This window comes from Battus philenor, unplaced genomic scaffold, assembly GCF_028537555.1.
Source record: "Battus philenor isolate CCGP_79_NKW_IND1 unplaced genomic scaffold, ilBatPhil1.0.hap1 SCAF_19, whole genome shotgun sequence".
NCBI classification, from domain to species: domain Eukaryota; kingdom Metazoa; phylum Arthropoda; class Insecta; order Lepidoptera; family Papilionidae; genus Battus; species Battus philenor.
This window is the reverse complement of record NW_027181681.1, coordinates 7,370,833-7,392,544: the sequence shown is the minus strand read 5'-3', so window position 1 is coordinate 7,392,544 and position 21,712 is coordinate 7,370,833. Positions and strand designations below refer to the sequence as shown.

At 33.2% G+C, this 21,712-nt stretch overlaps 2 protein-coding genes across 2 annotated transcripts in view; one reads left to right on the top strand and one right to left on the bottom strand.

The window, feature by feature from the left end:
* Positions 1–866: 866 nt before the first annotated feature.
* Positions 867–3,662, top strand: Arp3 (Actin-related protein 3). The gene has a single exon (XM_068764047.1). It carries the CDS (start codon positions 1,008–1,010, stop codon positions 2,262–2,264), a length of 1,257 nt encoding a protein of 418 aa, XP_068620148.1. The 5' UTR covers positions 867–1,007; the 3' UTR covers positions 2,265–3,662.
* A 2,540-nt stretch (positions 3,663–6,202) lies between these two features.
* The window catches only part of Dscam4 (Down syndrome cell adhesion molecule 4), a 56,953-nt gene continuing 41,443 nt past the window's right edge, over positions 6,203–21,712 (bottom strand). The window contains exons 21-37 of the mRNA XM_068764492.1: positions 20,917–21,127; positions 20,689–20,835; positions 19,666–19,821; positions 19,449–19,588; positions 19,216–19,372; positions 18,121–18,298; positions 17,448–17,638; positions 16,517–16,702; positions 15,902–16,038; positions 15,032–15,188; positions 13,159–13,299; positions 10,743–10,898; positions 9,276–9,433; positions 8,937–9,009; positions 8,064–8,222; positions 7,160–7,325; positions 6,203–6,691 (exon numbers count right to left, since the gene is read on the bottom strand). Coding sequence (XP_068620593.1) covers positions 6,538–6,691; positions 7,160–7,325; positions 8,064–8,222; positions 8,937–9,009; positions 9,276–9,433; positions 10,743–10,898; positions 13,159–13,299; positions 15,032–15,188; positions 15,902–16,038; positions 16,517–16,702; positions 17,448–17,638; positions 18,121–18,298; positions 19,216–19,372; positions 19,449–19,588; positions 19,666–19,821; positions 20,689–20,835; positions 20,917–21,127 — 2,667 coding nt within the window. The 3' untranslated portion in view covers positions 6,203–6,537. The remainder of the gene's footprint in view (positions 6,692–7,159; positions 7,326–8,063; positions 8,223–8,936; positions 9,010–9,275; positions 9,434–10,742; positions 10,899–13,158; positions 13,300–15,031; positions 15,189–15,901; positions 16,039–16,516; positions 16,703–17,447; positions 17,639–18,120; positions 18,299–19,215; positions 19,373–19,448; positions 19,589–19,665; positions 19,822–20,688; positions 20,836–20,916; positions 21,128–21,712) is intronic.

The window sequence follows — 21,712 nt, the reverse complement described above, 5'->3', positions numbered from 1 at the left end:
GTGAGAAGTGCAAGTGTGTGAGTTTGGTTTTAAACCGAACGAAACTGATTGATAAATCTTTTCAAAATAACCAATATAGTTAACTAGGTAATAGTTTTTCAACTTAGCTAGGTAATGTCTACGCTTGGAATAGATAATGTGTTTATATTTAAGAAAAACATAGTCGTCAACATAAGCGTTTAAAATCGAAAAAAATAAGTTTTTTCGGTTTTAAACGGTTTTTTTCGTTTTAAACCGATTGGTTTAATTCGTTTTAAACCGGCCTTACATCTATAAACACGACCCTAGCTTAAGCGCTGCGCGACTGTGGGAGCTTTCCGTGATATTATTCTGGCAGGTATATAAATAGCAATGTAAGTTTGAAAAATAAAAGTTTAACGTAATGATATTCTGTATGGAATAGTCTTGCGGTTTACTTCACTCAACTGTCTTGTATTTCATTTAGAATAAAAGAAAAATTTCTCTACTAAAATACAGCTAAAATCGATTACGAACGGCACAGCGTTTCCGGACGCACTATGAGTTAACGCTATATACGACATATTGGTTATCGTACTATTCAGTACCAGTTGGGTTCATTTTCTAAATATACCAGTAATTTATATAATGAATAGAAATTTCTAGAGTATGAGAATCATAACAAAAACTAACAATATAATAAATAACAAATTTAATTTGTGTTTGGCATTTTCGACAACTGCCCAAGGGAGGCTGTAAAGCTTGGTTATTAATTTATTTTGTGCTGGGTATGGAAATACAAAGAAATTGAAGTTTGTTATATGATTTTATTACTTGATATATATTTTTATGACATGCAATACATTATTATAGCAATATGTTTACGTCCCTAAAATGGAACGCTTTTAATTAATCATCGCCCGTGACATTTAGTATTTGTCATTAGATCTTGGTTTCTGTATTTTTTCATATTGTTCCGGTGTCAAATCGCCGCACCCAACTAGTTTGTGCAATTGTAAAAACATTTTCTAGTGTAATTAAAACTAGCTATGGGTGACCACCTACCAGCATGTGTTATAGACGTAGGAACTGGCTACACAAAGTTAGGATTCGCCGGTAATAAGGAGCCCCAATTTATCATTCCGTCAGCCATAGCGATAAAGGAAACTGCTAAAGTTGGCGATCAAAGCACTCGGCGTATGACTAAAGCTGTCGAAGATTTGGATTTCTTTATTGGAGACGAGGCATTTGAAGCTACAGGCTATTCAGTGAAATATCCAGTACGTCATGGCCTAGTTGAAGATTGGGATCTCATGGAACGATACATAGAGCAATGTATTTTTAAGTACTTAAGAGCAGAGCCTGAAGATCATTACTTTTTACTTACTGAGCCGCCATTAAACACTCCCGAAAATCGCGAATATTTGGCTGAAATAATGTTTGAATCATTTAACGTGCCTGGATTATACATCGCTGTTCAAGCCGTTCTTGCACTTGCTGCGTCTTGGAAGTCTCGTACATCTGCTAAACGCACATTTACAGGAATTGTGGTAGACAGTGGAGATGGTGTTACCCACATTGTTCCAGTTGCAGAGGGTTATGTGATTGGCTCATGCATTAAACACATTCCAATTGCTGGTAGAAATATCACATCATTTATTCAATCTTTACTTCGCGAACGAGAAGTAGGTATACCACCTGAACAAAGTTTAGAGACAGCAAAGGCTATAAAAGAAAGATACAGTTATATATGTCCAGATATAGCTAAGGAGTTTGCTAAATATGACTCCGATCCTGGAAAATGGATGAAAAAATATACAGGTGTTAATACAATAACCAAGAATCCATTTTCGGTAGATGTTGGTTATGAAAGATTTTTAGGACCAGAAATTTTTTTCCATCCAGAGTTTTCGAATGCTGATTTTACTGTACCATTAAATGAGATGGTTGATGAAGTTATTCAATCTTGTCCAATTGATGTAAGAAGAGGCTTGTATGGAAATATTGTGCTTTCTGGAGGCTCTACAATGTTTCGTGACTTTGGAAGAAGACTGCAAAGAGATATTAAGAGAACTGTGGATGCAAGACTTAAGTTGTCAACTATGTTATCAGAGGGAAGAATTACACCAAAACCAATAGATGTGCAAGTTGTGTCACACAATATGCAACGGTATGCTGTATGGTTTGGAGGTAGCCTTTTGGGATCTACACCTGAGTTTTATCAAGTATGTCACACTAAACAGGCATACATGGAGTATGGACCTAGTATTTGCAGGCATAACCCAGTATTTGGTACAATGACATAAGATAATTAATGCTTGCTTGCTTTTATTAGTCTAAATGTCATTGCCACGTCTTCTTTACTTCAAGTATTTAATTTAAAACAAAATTGGCCTTACAATATTCTCACTCAACTTGTTTACATGACAGTAGAGTTGTATCAAATTAGAAAATATCTTCAATGAAATAATATTTGAAGTTTTTTATTTTAAGAATCATTTTATGCTAACTCCAGTAACAAGTTTAAAAGCTAGAAACCTCTGTGCACAGATTATTCTTAATATTAATTTTTTAAGGATGCTCCATGAAAGGATTTTTGTATTCATGAGCTAAAATAGAAATGCTCATATGTAATTTCATTTTTGTAAAATAATTATTTATTCATGTATAATGTGATTCAAATCATCATTAATCATTGTTTTGCTGGAATTGCTTGGAAAAATTATAGGCATTTATTATTTCATTCCAGCTTTTTACCAAATATATTTGAGGAACCTTTTTTTTATGTATTCTTTTTTTAAAGTTTTATTTTTAAAATCTAGCCTAATTAATAGGAACTATTTGAAATGTAAGAAAGATTGAGAATTGAAAAACAGTGAATTCTTTTATAACCCTATGTAAATGCAGATGTGATGTAAAAATACATGTTTTGTTCTTGTGTTTATAACTTTTTTATTGTAATTATAGTACTCTACATAAATTTTTATCCAAATGAATAAAAGGTTTCTTTAGTCTTTAGACAGGTTACTTATTGTTAACTCACATATAGCTATATTTTTTAACAATATGAAAATACATTGCTTTAGAATTTTGAGTTAGTAATGAAAGTTTGTGGAATAAATTAGTCCATGATTTAATTTTGTCCTGATATCTACTTTTGATTTGGATCCACCGCTATCCTGTTTGGTTCAATCTTGTTCTTTCAAGTATCTTTGTATAAAAAAGATTGTATTTTTAAGATTATTGCTATATACTTATTACTTACTTATATAATAATAACAACATAATATAATTTTAAAAATAAAAAATCATTTAAAAATATTTCAACCACTTAAAATAAATTATTGACATTAGTCTAAAATATCCATATTAATTGGATAAAATGAAGAATGTAATTGGATTTTTTTTAAGTTAGATACACTTAAATAAATATGTAATAAAACCTTGAGAAAGAAATGGCCATGTTTTTAGAAACTGGCAATTTTTTTACATTGGATGAATATGTCATTGCTCATAAAGTGACTGGAAGCATTGCAAGTAAATTGGTTACCCACCATTTACTAGGAGTCTAAAAGAAAACCCAACTGCTCTGGACTTAAGAGGCTTACCGAGACCAGGCTAGAATTTCTACAGCGGGAACATGATAAGGCAAGACCTGACAATGATTTGTAATGTTTTCTAAAGCAATAAATAAGAATTGTATTTCAGAATTGTTTTTTTTTTTCTATTCTTTTTGTTTACCTTCACTATTTTATATTGAGTGGATTAGGATCTATTTGACACTTACCTAGGGGCAAGTGATTTTCAGTTGGATCTGATTCTGATTCTCTGGTCTGATTTCAATTTATCACAGTAATTTTTCTAAGCGAAATCAGTGTCTATCCCTAAAATCTGAATATTGTAATATTTGTTGTATATTGAAAAGGTAAGCAACTGTAGGAAAATGGAGGCACTATCAATTGCAAGAATTTTTTTTATCAACCAAAACAGGAACACCTTTCCACCTTTCCTCACCAGCGTTTCCTTGTGAGGAAATAAATGTTTCATGACAGACAGAGGAGGTTAAATGAAAAAAGTAGATTCAAGTAAATGTACTTTTATTTTTTTCACATCATACTGTTCCTAACTCGTTTGTATGCTTTATAAAAACATATCTGCAACAACATTATTAACGCTTACATTATGGTTACTCATGATAACGGAGTGTTAAAAATGATATGGTAGGTAGACTAGCGTCAGGGAGATACATTAATTTTATTTAGTTTCATTTTGGGATTCCATGCATCTATTGATAACATACTTATATGAATAAATATTACGATAAACATGCAGGGGTCTACTGAGGAAATAATATTCGAGTTTTATTATTTATTAGCTATTGTTTTTTAGCCCTGCTAATGAATAAGATAATTTTACATTTAAATTAGATAGTAATTTAAGTAAAAGTTCACTGTAGAATCAACGTAATATATTTGTTTATCAACGTGATGTATTTGAGTGTAGTGTTTAAATTGACATGTAAAAATCAAAAATCATCACAAATTTTTTTTAATTATTTAGACAAAGGTCGAAACATGTAAACTTTTAATTAAAACAGATTTGTGCTACCGCAAAACAATAAGTGAAATTCTGAAATTATAAATAATCTACTTTGTTTTAAATATTTCACTAACAAATAATATCAACATAAACATATCAGCTTGCTAAATCCTAAGATATACTTTTATTTTGATTGACTAGCATTAAATATTTGTGTCTAGATTATATAAAATAGATTTCAATTAAATATAGGGCAGTCTTCGTTGGAATTACGACAGAGACAACATAAACGATTGTAAAATATTAAAAAAACACGCAGTATTCTCTTAATATCGTCGATTACAAAAACCACCAACCACTAACCATTTTTACGTCAACATCAACACTCACAGAGATATAACTACCAAATATAATTGAAATGTACAATTAAAGATAGATAACTTCCTGCCATATTCACCAAAAAACTATAGATAAGTATATTGTCTTTTGTCTTTGGTTTAAAAGTATGGTTTAATAGATTTATCAAAGCAGGCGCATTTAACTTACATATTAATCCATAAAATATTCTCATGGGGTCCATTAGATTGAAATTATTTGTCATTTATCTGAACATATTCGGTTTAACATTTGCGTTAATATGTAAATGGCGAAACAAATAGGTAAATTTTAATAATTTATAAGAAAAAAACTCAAAACAGCTAAAGCTATTGTCGTTATTAGACATTTTTATAACAAAAATTTCAGTCCCTGGATATCCACCATATAGGAAACAACAGTAAAAAGCAACCCCGTCTGTTTTCGTTTATATTAACTTAAGTCAACGGCTACGGTACATGTGTTTGTGTGTAAATATGTATTAGAGTGATAAGTTTCGCCAATGATAAAGTTTTCATAAACTTCACAACGTTTAAACATTTAAACAAGTCGAATTTTAGACGTAACTTTACAATTACATCAGTAACTAGTTTTAAGACTTTGGTCAATAAGGCATTAAGTTTAATATATGTATATATTTATTATTTTAATTATTGTTCTTCTTAATATTTACGTTCGTTACTTGTCTGTTACATTTAAATACAACAATATTTACAACGACACACAGTCGATATTAAAACCTAACTAGACCAATTTCGATTCTAAATATTAAATTTAACTTTTGTATTGCAAATATTAGGGCCGATAATATTGCGAATACGCCACATAAATCGTTTCATGTTGTCATATCTTTTGGAAATGAATATCAAAATAACTATTGGATAGTTTTAAAAATAATTGTATTTGCTAGATCTATAACCATATATACATACTATGAAATAAGTAATTATCCAACATGGCAATTATTTTTAATATTCATTACACATTTTGAGATGACAATTTAATTATTTTTGACTTAGATAATTTGCATACGGACTTTCATTATGTCCACACTGTACATTTAATATAACAAAAAAAAAACTAGTAAGACTTAAAATAGTTATATCTTAGACGTTATGGTTATAAAATTTTTAAAATCACCACCTAAAAACTAGAGCTGTTTGAATAAAATTTGGAATTGTGTAATTATAATTGATTGAAAAAGTCTTCTTAAGAACTTATGTTCTAAATAAGATGTAATAATTTAATGACAATCGTTTTGGTTTCATTTTTTCAAAATGGGCTTAAATATTATTAATACGTCAGTATACATAAGGATTCACAGACAAAGTAAACCTTAATCAAATTAACATTGTTTTTTAACGCGCTTCATTTTAATTTTATAAGACGTAAAATAAAATTTGATAGTTGAGAGTTTTTCAAAGGATGAAAAAAGTTACACTAATTACCTTTTAAATAAGCTTCACCTGCTATTCGGTGGCCATTATAAAGCTTCGTTAACTAGTGACATTTTAAGAAGTTACGATTTACAGTTCGTACGAAGTTTTATTATTTTTATAATTTTGTATTCATAATTTGTATAAATTTCTCGTCAATTTTTAATGTTTGGTTACAACATTTTCTAAACACGTACAATTTATTCATTTTACAAATATTGTATGATATTTAAACATTAATCTGGAATGCTTCACGAGAGATCTTGGGATCGTTGTGGGTTGCGTGGTTTCGTTTGCGGCGATGGTGACTCTCGCGCTCTGTGTCGTCCGAGAATCTCGAAGGCGGGTGAATGTGCTCGTTGAACGACGGGTAGTTTGATATGCTGCATCGGCAAGTAACTTTGTTTGGACATTTTAAACGTATCAGCGATGATTATATGAATTTATACAATTATAAAGATGAGAAAAAAAATTATGTACATTTAAAAACAAATATATGATTCAATGAAATTGATGAAGATGAAAGTCAAAGTAATCATTTAATTTAATTAAGCAAATCTAAACGTTATAATTTACATCACAATTAAACATTGCAATTACTTGTCCGATTGTGACTAGTTTTTTTGAGTAAAATATGTAATGAAATTCAAATTATTTGGATACTATTTGTAGAAAAATATTAGAAGATGTTTAATCATCACGTTCAACTAGTAAAAGATGTAAGAAGCCAAAACTATTAAATTCAACCATTACTTTAACGCTCTACTAAACTAATACCGGCATGCATGTTTTGTGAGTAAAAGTAACTATTTACGTATGAAAAGAGTGATACGAAAATGAAGAGTAATCACCTGAAAGTAGTTTCATCGTTGTGACTGCTGTAACCGCTGGACGAACGGACGTGGCGTTTGCCGAGCGCACCCGCTTTGCCCTTGCGGCTCGGGAACGCTTTGCGAACAACGCCACCTACCGAGTTCTCCGAAGAAGACGACGATTCTTCGCGCTCTACGCTCGGGTCTAACCATCACAATAAAGCCAGTTACAGTTATTAAACAAATTTCTTATACTTCACATTGCTGCAAATGACATGGCTACAAACAAACATTGCTTTTAAATTTGAAAAATGAAATTGAGGAAATTACATATTATTCGACGATATTTCCTAATGCCTGGTTAACGGAAACGTGTCTAATTTTACAGTGGCAGTAGCCGGAACGTGTTTAACGATGAATGGAGATTACACTATTATCATCATCATCATTATTTCAGCCGTAAGATGCTGCTGGACATAGGCTTCAGAAATAAAATTCCAATAGGACCGGAAAGAAGCGGGCTGCATCCAGCATCTTCCGACTTTAATAAAGTCGTCTGTCCACCTTGTGGGCTTCCTTTGCCGGTCGTGATCTCCTTTCTAGAACCTTAAGGTCCCACAGCCACTTATTGTGTTCGTTTTGTGGTATGCCACTTCAATTTGCCAATCCGCTGGGGTATGTATGTTATTTTCGTTAGTTTACAGATCTCATTAGTGATTCGAACACGTAGGGACCATAGTTCTCTCCATAGCTCTTTGAGTGACTAGAAGCTTGCCAATGAGGAATTAGTTGTGCACGCCATGTGGCCCGCTTATAGCCATATCAACTTGCCGCTGCGCTATGACGGTTATTTTCGTGTATGATTACATTATAATATAAATTAAATATTTTTCAACTGTTATTTACAAAATATTAGTGTTAAAATCATAAGCTAGAAATTTACAGGCGGTAGGATGCGCAGGGCGTAGTCTTGCCGCTGGTTCGCTGTCGGAGTGAGGGGCGCTGGCGTCGTCACTGGCGTCATCCTCGTACTCTGTAATGGGCAGGTGCAGGGTTAATATCTTCTTCACCTCCGAGTCCGTGGAGCCCAAGTTGTCCGATTCTGTAAAACAAGCCAAACAACACAATCTCAGGTTCGTGTCATCTCAGATCGCACGATGAAGCTGATTTATATCCACACGAAAACTTCTATTTTGACCACTTGATTTAATTATGATTTAGATTTCTTTTAAATATTTAAATTTCGTTTCATACGATTGTTTTTTATGAAAGTCGTTTAATGAAGCCACGTCTAAAAGTGCATTAAAGAGTTTTCGTGTCGTATAACATCAGCGCGAAGCAAGTGACACACAAATGGATATACGTACGATGTTATGGTTTAAGGACACAGTGATTTTGTTTATGACTCTATGAGGTTATGATATGCTATAACAGTTCACAGTTATGAATGTCGAAGGTTTGAATTTGGGCAGTAGTTGTACAAAGCTCTATTTAATTGAAAGATGGCAATGGAAGGATTTACTAGATCGGAGGTTGGAAGCAATGGGTCGAATTGTCGAAATAAATATCGAATATTAATACGATACACTGTGTGCATGCTTACCTTTATAAATTACAACACCAGTTACGCTCCCATCAGGTTGCATAAAAGGCGATCATTTTGTCAAATTTGAATCTCTGTACTTAAAACTTAAATGGGTTAAATTAAATTTAATCGATACAAAGTGCAAACTACTAACTAAATAAATGTAGCTAACTACTTATTAGTAAGCTTGGTTCATTTTATGCGGACTAAATATAATGGTGAAGTACACACCTTGACTCTCTGAATGTGGGTCCCTGAGACGCGCGCCTTTTCTCCGGACTTTTGTGTATTCTGGCTCTTTACCCTAACAATGAAAATAACACTATTTATATTGTGTTTTATTGTGAAATACACACATATATATATATATATATATATATATATATATATTATATATATATATATATTTATACATATATGTATGTGTATTTACAAACACATGCCTACACATACATATATGTATGTTTATGTATACAAATATAGTTTCACCTGTGGATATGAAACTGGTCAGGCTTATGACATGTAAATAGAGCATGTTTGTATTTATTTTAAGAAATAATTAATTTTTACCTTATACTTGTCGTTCTGTTTCAGGTCATGGTAAACGAAAGAGCCACGGACTGAATGATAAGGCCCGCTATACACGTTCCCGCTGTAGCTACTTTCACTGTATGCTGTTGGTTTTGTCAGTTGGAACGTCGCGTACGGGCAGATGTCTTCTATATACTCTAAAAAAGTTATTTTATTGATGTATATGTATATGTACATAGACAGGCATAGAAAGAAATAACCAAAAATAATAGTTTTAAGTAATGTCAAAATTCTAGAAGTATTCCGGCATAAGTAACTCATTAGTGTACAGAATTACAGTACAAAATTAGTATTTAGTTTTCTCAATTATCACATCACGAGTCAAATTAGTATAAAATGACTTTTACAATTATTAATTACTCCGAAAAGTATTTCATTGAACTCATTACATTTTCTAAAATTAAGTAACTTCGATTTAATAAATATTAAGTTTTTATCAGTTAATGTTACTAGTTCGTAAACATTACTTGGTTCCCGATTAAATCCTATTTTATAAAGCAATATGTTGTGAAGTTTCTTCGTGTTTATTCTCTGTAGCAGTTTCTATAATACCAGTAGAGTAGAGTCAAAAATAAAATAGATTTAAAAAAAAAGTTGATGATCATTAAGAGTTCCAATATTAAATTAACGAATTTTATTTTTAATTTTAAAGCATATAGCACGTGAAAACAATGCTGACGTTGCAAAAGAAATGTAAAGACTTTAGACCAATTAATGGGTTTGATTAGTTGTTCTTAAATCATAGGCACAAGTCCAACGAGTAGACCGCTGAAAATTAATATCGATAAACAATTATGTACACAGAGTGGTACTTAATGGAAATGTAATTAATTGTACACACGTATTCGTAACCACTGCACATACCTACAGATCTTCACTTCTACTAAATTCAATTAGTGTACTAATGAAAACCCGTCAGGCAACTGGTCGATTTGCAAACCAATTAAGTGCTACCTAATGTTCACCAACATTTTATTTTCCGATTTTTGTTATCTATTAAGATTGACACTAAATTCCTCTCAAAAACCAACACAACGCATCATTACCAGGAACGCTCTGTCATCGTCATTAACATTTCAGCCGCAGGACGTACTCTACTGCGGCCTTCATCCACCGTCTCCCGACGTGGCTATGTGGATACTGTCACCTCAACTTACCAATTGGCTGGGTTATACCGTAAGTCAGCGAAAACCAAGAGTTAGCACCGATAGAGGTAATCCTTAGACCCTTTATGTTTGTTACGATTATGTAATATATAGTAAGTAAATTATGTGGTTATGTAGTAATAAGTCGTGACTCCCGAGGAAATTTTTCAGTTTAGTTACTGTAAATGCCTTTCATAGTACATTAAGCGCCTTCAGATTTCCGTTTTAAGAAAATATCTGTTGTAGCGATGACAAAAATCTTGTTATAACGTAGAAAATGTTGTAATTTGTGCATATATACCGTTGGAAGCGTGCTTGTAGTGGTGGGGAGGTGCCGGGTGTTGTGCGCGTGCCGCCAAGTATTGTTGGTCTCGGTTCACTTTGTTCTGCAGTTGCGCTACTGAAGGAGATTCTCCGACGCCAACTTCTGGTGCGGCCGTTTCCGTATTACCTGCTTCTAATAGAACAAATTTATTTAAATTCCTTAAAGGCACAATTTTTTATCAAATTAAAATTGTCTATCTGGCACATTCAAGTAACAAAAACGATTCAGATATTAACTTCTCTAAAGAGCATTGGTAGTCTACTTCTTTAATTATTATTCGTATTATGCTTAAATTTATAGATACCTAAAAATAATGTTACGTAAACTTAATTAACGAATGATTACGCAGTATTAAAGGTATAACTTTTGGTCCGTTACCAAATCTCAAACTTTTAATTTTCTTTGCCAAATAAAGTTTTGAAAGTTAGATCGTAGGACAGGATAAGCTGGACGTAGAAAACTTTTCTGTTATTGTAAGTTTGTACTTTCAGTACTGTTAGTCAGCACGTTTGTATATTTATGGGTATTATTCAATTTTGTTTTGCTACATTTTCAAAATTTTTAGTATTTTCCACAACCTCGCAAAAAAAGAAAACAAAAACCGATTCAATTAAAATTATTTATTTCTAGTCTTCAAAGATCGATACAAAAGTTTTGTATAGATTGTGTAATTTATGTCTATGATATATACGGGTGTCTGTTGGCAGATTTCCGTTTTCAAATTTAAATAAAAAATGTAATATTCAACTCATAGTTTTAATAAAAACGTTAATGAATAGAATATAAATGCGAGTATTATTTTTTAAATATATGCAATGCAAATGACTTCCATCGAGTTGCAAACAGTGTTTAAAAAAACCCTGTGGTCTGCGCCAGACGCTTCAACAAACTTTGTTCAACTGAGCTGATTTCTCGACGAATATATATTTTTTTTTAAATCACAAAAGTTCAGGGACAGTTATTGTAAGCTCCCTTTTTGAGGAAAAAAAATTATTGGAATTATGCGAGCGACCTTGGTGGCCACAGGATCTCCGCAAAGCGACTGATAATTTTTTGACGGGAAGCCTCCCAAAACAAAGCATCGAAACACCGGCCGTAGTTGCAGTTGCACTATCCTAGTGGAACCACGCGTGTAATGAGCTCACCAGCAAGACAAAAGAGATCCGTAGTCATGCGCCGATAATTCTCGCTATTGACATTTGGCTTCTGTCCTAGAGCATTTTAGAAAAAAAGTCCATATATCCTATTGGTGGATAAGACACTCTAAACAGTTAACCTGTGACATTGCAATAGTTTTTGATGTTGCCGGTTCTTGGAGACCAGTAATAGTAGTTTTTTTCATTGACAATGCTTCAACATCGTCTAGTAACTATTTTTCTTGAAACATAGTCAATCTCTTTCCGCGCTTAAATAATTTTTTTTAAAGAACGGAACTTCAATTCATTTATGAAAATTCATAAATAATCGCTCTTGGAAGTCCCAGTGAGGCTGATCTTTTCTGTATTGAAATCGTCGATTTTCACTAAAAGAGCTATTTCAATGTTTTCGGCAATCCCTGAATACCATCTGGGTCCTTGCCGTGGGTTATTCATAACCGAAGCAGATGAGCGGAATTTCAGAACCCAGGAACGAATAAATTTACAGTAAGTCCATCACTTATCCGTCAAATATCGTAGTGTGGACAAAATTGTTGACACGCGGTTACATAAGAATCCACTACTCTTAAAAATGCCACCACGCTGAATGCGCGATGCTCGTTCAACCACTGCTACTTCGTGACTAAGAAGTCCGCACGGTCAGTGATTCCAACGGCATTACCTTCCCCTTGCACATTTTATTACTTTTTGAAATAATCGTGTTTAAAAATAATAAATCTGCCAGCAGATACACTGTACAAAAGTCTATCCAAGTTAAAATTTCTATAGAATAAATTTTAAGCAGCAAGCGGTCTGAGAAATACTTTTATTTAGATGTTTTATTACTTTGTTTCGTAATGCTATTTCAATTTTTTTGCTGCGTGCTTACATGGCATTAACTTTGGTCGCAACTAAATGTAGGAATTTATGAAAATTACTTTATGGTTTTTGTAACTTTATTCAATATCTGTCTTATCCTCTGTTATAATATAGAATCCAATCAAATAATTATACAACTGTATACACTATGTACATCTCCTCATCATTATGTCACCCAATAAACGTCCGCTGTAAGGCTTAGGGGAGATCCCTAAAAATCGCTACCATGATCGTTCTTGCGCTGCCCGCATTCAGCGAGCTTAGCAATATCGTCGGTGCTTATTGATATAGTTGTACTATTTCGGCAAAATAATATAATTCAAGGTAAAAAAAAGGTCATTGTTCAATGTTTAAAAAAATATAATCGACGGACTTACTATTTCGCCGCACAAGGAGGACAATGGCAATCAGTGCGGCTAAAACCAGAAGCGACAATGCGGCGGGGAGGAGGACTCGCGCACTGCCCAGCGAGCGTGAACCGGCCGCGGGCACAGCAGGTGAAATCTCCCCCTCTACTACTGCGACACATAACCATAAAAAAAAACATATTAGTATAGGCAGATCTTTCTGTTTAGCAAATTTTAAAGCATTGAATGATAATGTTATTCACGTCATGAATGCAGATTGGGTGATTTTTGACTCATGAGTTAAATTGCATTTGTTTTATCTTTACAGTTCACAGCCGTATCCATATACTCGTAAAAGAGAAAAACAATGGTTTTCAAACTTTATAATTTATCGCACTTCATAAAAATGAATTCGATGTCCCCTTTTACGTAATAGTTATTCCAGATATTAGTCTATTTCATATCTCTTCTTCTCTTTCTAATCGTGCTTCTGTTGCACGTGGCCAAGTTTCGTGATTATAAATCAATTTATAAAAATGCTGTTATAAAAACTTGTTGTTATTCAAATGAACGCAATTAAAGTATAAGGGAGACTAAAATTAAAACTTTACCAATAAATGTAAGATGTAAACAATATTAACAAAAATTGTTAAAAAAAAAATAATGAAATTAAATACATTAAGAAATGACACCAATAATATTAGGCGGGTACAGTTTCGTCAAATCGTTAGAGTCGGGATTCACTTTAGAGTAAGTTGCTGATCACCATGCTCATTTATCTGCAGTCTATTCCTTTTTTTAGATCGTAAATTAGCTACTGCTTATTGGTAAATACGGTGAAGGAAATACAATAAGAAATTTCTGTTAAAAAATTCCGTACACTTTTCAAGGAGTTACCGTAGATCTGTATGTAGCGGTAAGCCTTAAAGTCATCGTCATTATCGCTTCAAAGTTGTCCATATAATCTCATAAGACATATAACGAATAGCTGCTCTTGTTGTTTGTATATGTATAAAGTAATGGAGCGACGTCTGCAGGCTTCTTTAAGAATTTTTGCTACTAAGTACTCATAAAGTACAGAGAGTACATTGGGTACTGTTTATTTTAAAAGAAACGCTTGTGAAAATCTTTTATTACTGGAACACTAGCCGTAACAAAAATTAATGTTATTAAATATGGATTCTCTTCTCGAGTTGGTTTTTAAAGTATATAAAATGACTCTTATCAATATTTTTCTTCTTTTATTGATCGGATCATAGAGCACAGTGGAATAAAGGAATGTTTTTAAGTAATCGCATAATGACAGATTGTCTTAAGCCAGTTCATCTATTCTTGTAAAGAAGTATAGAAAAAATATTACTGTCATAACTGAAGCATTTTTTTTTTCATGATATCTCTTCGCATGTTACGGTCAATAATTGTTTTAACTGCCTTTTTGATTGCTTATTTAATTAATCTCTCGTCTGTTACTCAATTGTGGTCAGATTAAAATTAAAATATTTTATAATCATATCAGTATTTTTTTTCAAGTTCTCAGAAATTGGATAAATCGTTGCCATTTATGAGAATGTATTTCATTTAAATTCTCTCGGAGCAGCCTAATGATCCGTTACAAAACTTTTTGACAAATTAATAATTTTTGATAATTATTGTTTTATTCGAGATTGCGTATCTATATTTCAAATACACGTTTACCCCAAATGTTTTTATTAGTTTCAGTCTCTTTAATATTCATAATTTTTTTACGGTTTTAATAAATTGACTTTTCAACTGATTTATATATTTTTAGATCTCTCGAGGGTATAGAGGATCTTGAATATTTTTTGGTGCAAAATTTCCTGTGATACGAAATGCAATTTGAAATCTACAATTTAAAAGGATGAAATATGCAACAAAGACTGACTGCCCGACAACGAGTGTGTTGTGAAGTTGTAGAGAGCGAGTGCGTGCCCGGCGTTATTGTGTGCGGTGATGCGTAGTTGGTAGTGCGTGGCCGGTGCGAGGCCTGTCACGCTGAAAACACGCTCCGTTGCCTGCACGCTGTTAGAAACGAGCCGCCACTGCAAAAATATACCTTAAAATGTAAAAGCAAAAAGCATTATATCAAGCGTTCATCAAAGGCTCTATTAATTAGCTGTAAATTAACTAATTAAATTATATTATTGAATCAATTATTATTTAAATAATTATTATAGACGATGGACGCAAAATGTATGGGACAAACCTATATACAGCAGACGATTAGTGTAGTGGACATTATTAGAGTCCGCGGAAGGTACTAAATACAGGCGGCTTCTAACCTCTTCTATTGGAAAACTCTGGGTTAAGCCTTTGCCCAGCGGTGGACGTCTTTTGGCTGAGATGATGGTAATGATGATGATTAGTGAAGTGGCTAGAGAACTTTGACAGGGTTCTTGGAAGATGCTGAATACAAATCGTTTTTTACTGGTCCTTTTGGAAATCTATTGGGAAGTCTATGTCAAATAATAGATTTCCTACCGCTGAGATGATAATGATAATTAGTCCAGAACTCACTTTTATTGACGGATTCTATAATTCACTCACAAGTAGATGACCGCCCCGCATATTTTACTGGTTTATTTATTATAACACTTCATTTTCAGTTTTATTAGCACAAGCAGCATAATAATCATATGCAGATTGTTCGGAATATTGTATGTATTGTCTTCTATAATTTAATAAATCTAGCGTTTTCAATATTTTCTTCGCCATCCGGGTATCAAGAGTATTGTTATATCTGTGTTCATGTTACCTGTGTTTGACTTATTTCCCGGTACTCAATGACAAAGTACAAAATTCCACAGCCGCCGTCTCCCCAGGAGTCTAGCCAAACGGTGACGGTCGTCGTGTTGAGGGTGATCATTTGAGAGTGTTTAGGTTTTACGGGTACTATAACAATATGGTTAAATACAACTTGTTATTATGCTAGTAATTACTTGCAATGATATGTGTATTTTTCGTAAGTTATTTATGTAACAAATAGATGCATTATGACATAAAAGATTACATCGCTACTGAAAGCGTTGTAAGGCGCATAAGGTACTCACGCGGTTATAGGCGAGGAAGTACCTTTAACGTTTTACTCGGCCCCCACCTCGACTCGCTTTACTAAGGCGCGGTACAGCGGTTACGGTAGTACTATAGGAAGATTTTTTTGTTACTAATATCGCTCATAATGTGAAAAATATTATTTATTATTCAATTTTTGAATATTTTAATATTAAAAAAATACCAAAAAATGAGCACGGGGTACAAGTACAACTAAGTTTAAGTATATAAAATAGATGAAATAGATTAGCATATAAAGCCCTGTTTGATTAAAATAAGGAAACTGCTTGAATTTGAATACGAATTGATTGTGACTCACCAGTTCCCTTTGTATAGGCGTGGACAATATCGCATGGGAGTCCTGTTCCAATACGATTGAAGGCTGTGATATAGAGCTGATAGCGAGTGCCGCACCACAGGTTTGGTAGCACGTGTTCCGACGTGCCCGCTTCCACTTGAAGCTCCTCCCAGTCACCGTGCTCACGTTTGTAGTTAATCACGTATCCTACACGAATAAAGCAAACTTTACATTAGAATGTTGTGTTAGTAATTATTAAAATTACGAGGTTAAGTGAGTATACTTTTTCAAGTGAAAGTTAGTGTAAGATAAATTTTGAAAAAGTAGTAGTGATGTAATACAAGAAATAAAAATAAACTCAAAAAAGATAATAAATCCTTCTTGGGTCTAAGTGTAAGAACATAAGTTATAAATATAAAATATGATTAAGATATAAAATATAAAGCACCATAAGATATCTAAAACTTTTCATTTCTTTCTTTTAAATCTAAAATTTAAAGTAAAATTTATTATAATTTTCTATAGTCTTTTATTTGATCGGAATGTGTGGAGCTTGGTTTGATGGCAACCCTATAAGTTACATGAACCAATGTTAAATGTTATTTAAAAATGCAACACTTGAATTTTCGGCTCTTTTCAGCAGATCAGTATTCCTAGCCAGTGGTAGGTAACATATAATCTTAAAATAACCAAGGAATCAAAAGTGCTAATACGCAGTTGAATAAAAAGAATTGGATTACAATTTGAGTTTATAAAAGCGGGCGTTAGTATCGCGGAGACACCGTTATTAGAGGTGGCAGGCGTGCGATGCAATAGTGTTATTGTGTTAAGAAGGCAGTATATTTAGTGTTATATTAATAACTAGGAACGTAGATTAAAAGTTGTTTCTTTACAATTGTTTATATTAAATTATGACATCAGATATTTAAATTGTACGTATGTTGTTACGAACCTAAAATAGGGCTTCCTCCATCACCTTGGTCGCTCCATTGTAAGTGCAGTGAATCTGCGTAAGAGTCAACAACTGCTAATACTGGAGGCTGCGGAGGTACTTTGACCTCAACGCTATATGTCACTTCATCTCGACCATGAGCGTTTTCAACGCCGCATGTGTAGTTACCGCTATCCGCGTATTGTGTCATGCTGATAAAACATTGATTACCTTTAATATGTAACTTTCACGTGATAATGCTCCTTGTTATTGGCTACTACGGTCATAGTACTTTTTAGAGTTAAATGATTATTGCGTTTTCGAATTCATATGTGCGTGGAAATGACTTCGGACGCCATTAATGATATAGTCGCTATTGTTGTGTGTTTCTGCGTGCCATGTGGCCAGCCTATTACCACTCCAACTTGTTAATGGACTGGGAAATGTCGATTACTTTCGTTAGTTTACAGTTTTCCTTACACCATTTTGCCGAGAAAATTTCATTTTATTAAAATCTAGCACTTAATACATAGGTAAAATTTTAAAATTATCATTTGAATTTATAAGATAATGTGAATTAGGTAAATAAAACCTTTTTCTGAAAAATAAAACTAGAAAATCGATAAAAAATAAATAAATGACACTATTTTAAGCTAATATTATTATTTAATATATAAGCTATTTAATACTTTACCTGATGACTAGAGTTCCATCACTAGTAACATTTTTTCTTAAAGTTGATTCTAAAACTGCGCCATTCATACTCCACGTGGTCGAAGGAGAAGGTACACCTACTTTATTACACGATAGTGATATGTTTTCTTTCCACGGCGTAACTATACTACGACTGAAGGACGTAATTCTTGCTGGTACTGTGAAAAAATAATATTTTCATTGTCTTGGAATCTTTAATGAAAATAACTTTTTTTTTAATTTTGACAATGTGGCAGTATATTTGTGTAGTATAAATGTACGAGTAGTATTTCAGTAATTTAATTTAAAACATTTTATTACACACATACATCATAAAAGTTATAAAAAAGTGCAATGGTCTTATGAAGTGTGGCAATCTCTTACAGACAACTTCTAAAAAAAATTAACATAATTCAATCATACTTATTTCATATGTGTAAATATTCCGGTAATTAATTTAAAACGTTCATTAAATTTAAAAAAACAACTTGTAAAAAAAAACATGTAACAGTGTGATATTAAGTGTAATCACGTTTGTTATCCTTGTAGTTTTAAAATGAAGGATGTAAATACAGGTGAGTTCCATTTAATTCTAGATTCTACTCTAAACGGGCTTCTGGAAATCTTCCCTTATATACACAAGTTGACACCATAAATGATCCAATGTAGATAAAAGTATGAATAAATGAATATAAAAAGTTACCTAACAAACAAAATATGTAATAATTTAATTTAATGTACATAAAGTAAACCGTTTAGCCGTCTGTCTAACATTCGACTTGCTTGTACGGCGAACTAGTTATGGTCAGAATTCGCAAATGTGGCGCACGTGGACACTGTATAATGACAGTTAAAAAAGTAGATATTTTTTAATGCTACAATATCTCAAATTAAGGGAGTCAAGTATAATTACGTGTATTGTTTGATTGTGTAGTGCAACTTGGTCTTTATAGCGTATTATCGACTTTATGCAGAAGTGTTCACTTCTAGAAAGCCGTAAACTCGGTTTATTTTTATATTTATACATTATTTACAGCTTGTAATATATGTAATAGGCTAGTTTATTAAAAAAAAATACGTTAAATAACATTTATACCAGAATCGGTTGGCAGTACAGTAACAACACGCGTAGCTTCTCCTTCCCCGAGTCTTGTTGAAGCCGATACCCAAAATTGATGCGTCGCTCGAGGAGGTGACCGCGCAGTTTCATGCGATAGCGTGCTCGGAGAGAGCATACGTTTATGTGTTCCTTCCTAAAATGAAATATCGGTTTTATGCAGTCCATGGTAAACATGTTTTATTCGGATATATTTTTAGGGAGTGACTTACTTCTCGACCGTCCTCTATAACGCTCATGTATAACGTGTAGCCCACAAGAACACCGTTAGGAGACGCCGGTGGAAGCCAAGATACAAGAATTTTGTTACGAGATGAAACTACCGCTTTAATATCAGCTGGTGCAGAAGGTACTAGAAGATTTATTGTGAAAAAAAAAATGTTAATGCAATGAATGAAAATTGATCTTAATTACGATGTTTGTTATTACCATCTTCCTCTGTTTGACAGTACACCGGGGCGGCTCTCACGCCGTCCCCTGCGGCAGTGAAAGCGCACACCGTAACCGAATAGTTTGTATATCGCCTGAGTCCAGATAGCGTCGTATGCAATGCTGATATTTGCTTAGTCACGGCCTCTTCTATACCTTAATAAATCAGAGTCAATGTGAGGTTGAACGTATGATTTTTGTTTATTTATATAGTTAGTAACTAATGCAACATAAAATCAAGGACTATAGACATCATTAAAGTGCAAGTATATATCAATGTTATAAAATTCAAGTAGACTTAAGTTTAAAATCTTCATATATTATATAACAAACACAAATTTTAAATTATAACTAAACAATACATAAAATAGAAATCAGAAATACATTATTTACAAATTATTCAATTAAAATTGATTAACAATTGTCCACTGTTCCAGCATAATAATAAAAAAAAATAAGTCATAACTTAGACACGATGCCGAATGCATGTCTATCACGGAAGTGAACCTTGTTTACTGCCCTAATTTCCAGTGCTTAAAAACTATTGCCTATAGGGCTAGTGCGCATCAACTATGCCTATTCTTGCTACTTTACTATTTGTCTTCCGTTTTTCTTAGCGTATAATAAGTAATTATAAGTGAATGTTAAGGGTCGAAATAATATAGACAATCTATGAAGAGGATGGGCGGAGTGTTTTTATTTTCCTGACCGCTCTTTTGTGCGTTAAGCTTATTATATATCAACCCTTTTAACGTTAAAAGGATATTAGACGAGAAGATGTTTAGCAGTTTTCTAAACGTTGAGCAGCCTAGTTAGATTCGACGATTAACCTTTTTTGAACCTTTATTGAAGTTGGATCGAAAATATGTATATGTAGGTCCATTCGTTTTTTTAATTGCCTGCGACTTTTATTATAGTAGTCTTCCATAATGTACAAAAGATAGTGACAATTTAAATACAGAAATGTAGAATAACGAAGAAAAGAATTTGTTTTTATAGCTTTTACATTGATTATTAACTTACCATACCAATCGGTAACCGGCGCATACGTGACTCTATATCCTTGTAAAACTCCGTTGCGGCCGCGTACCGGAGGCGGCTCCCAAGTAACTCGTACAGATTGTGAGCTCAAAGCAGTGCATTGAAGAGATCCAGGTGGAAGACTTGGCACTGCAAAAGTAACAAGATTGTATAACTTGTAGCTTAAAGTATCGTTCTTTTCTTTTTACTAAAAGTTGTACGAAGACATACCGTCTTCCATGGTAATGGCGGTGGTAGGTGGTGAAGCCGGACCTGCACCGCGGCTGTTGTAAGCCTGTACAACAACAGCATACGCAGTGTGTTTCTGCAGTCCGGACAGCGTAGTTCTAGCGCGTGCGGTACCTGTTCCTTCTACAGTACGAACAGTGTAGGATGCACCGCCCGGTCCACTTGCGATTAGAACAGTGCTATTGTTGTTTAGCTAAAAAAATAACGGGAGCTATAGCATATATAAATATTTTTTTAAATCGTTTATTTAAATCATCTTTTTGCAGTGCTAACTAAAGTCTAATTAGTAATTTAAGTTATTTTTATTAATATCATCATCATCAGCAGCCCTGTGTTCCTATTTGTCAACTGTGCATCTTGAGAACCTATAGAGCCTATAATCCAATCTATTCTGCGCACTACGTGGCCTTCTCCCTATCTTCTTATTACTGATTCCATCTTGTAGAACAATTCCGAGCGTATCTTTCTCTATGGCCCGTCTCTGTGGCGTAAGGCATTATCTGGTAACATACTTTTATTAAAACGAAAAACAACCTTGGTCATAATGAAAACTTTTAATATTTGCAATATCCTGTTTGAAATGAGTAGCATAGGGGTAAAAAAGACTAAGTAACGATAAGTATTTCATTGAATTAAGAGGCACGAGTAGCTACTAAATTAATTTAAAAATAGCTTCCTGTTGCCTTTAACCACAGAAAAGTTAATGTATTTATTTTAGTTTCCATGAAAGCGTTAGTTGTATTTCAGCTTTAATAGAATTTAAATTACCTATTTTAGT

Bases quoted from the DNA above. Each gene is read 5' to 3' on its own strand.
- Arp3 (XM_068764047.1), top strand. From the start codon at position 1,008: ATGGGTGACCACCTACCAGCATGTGTTATAGACGTAGGAACTGGCTAC.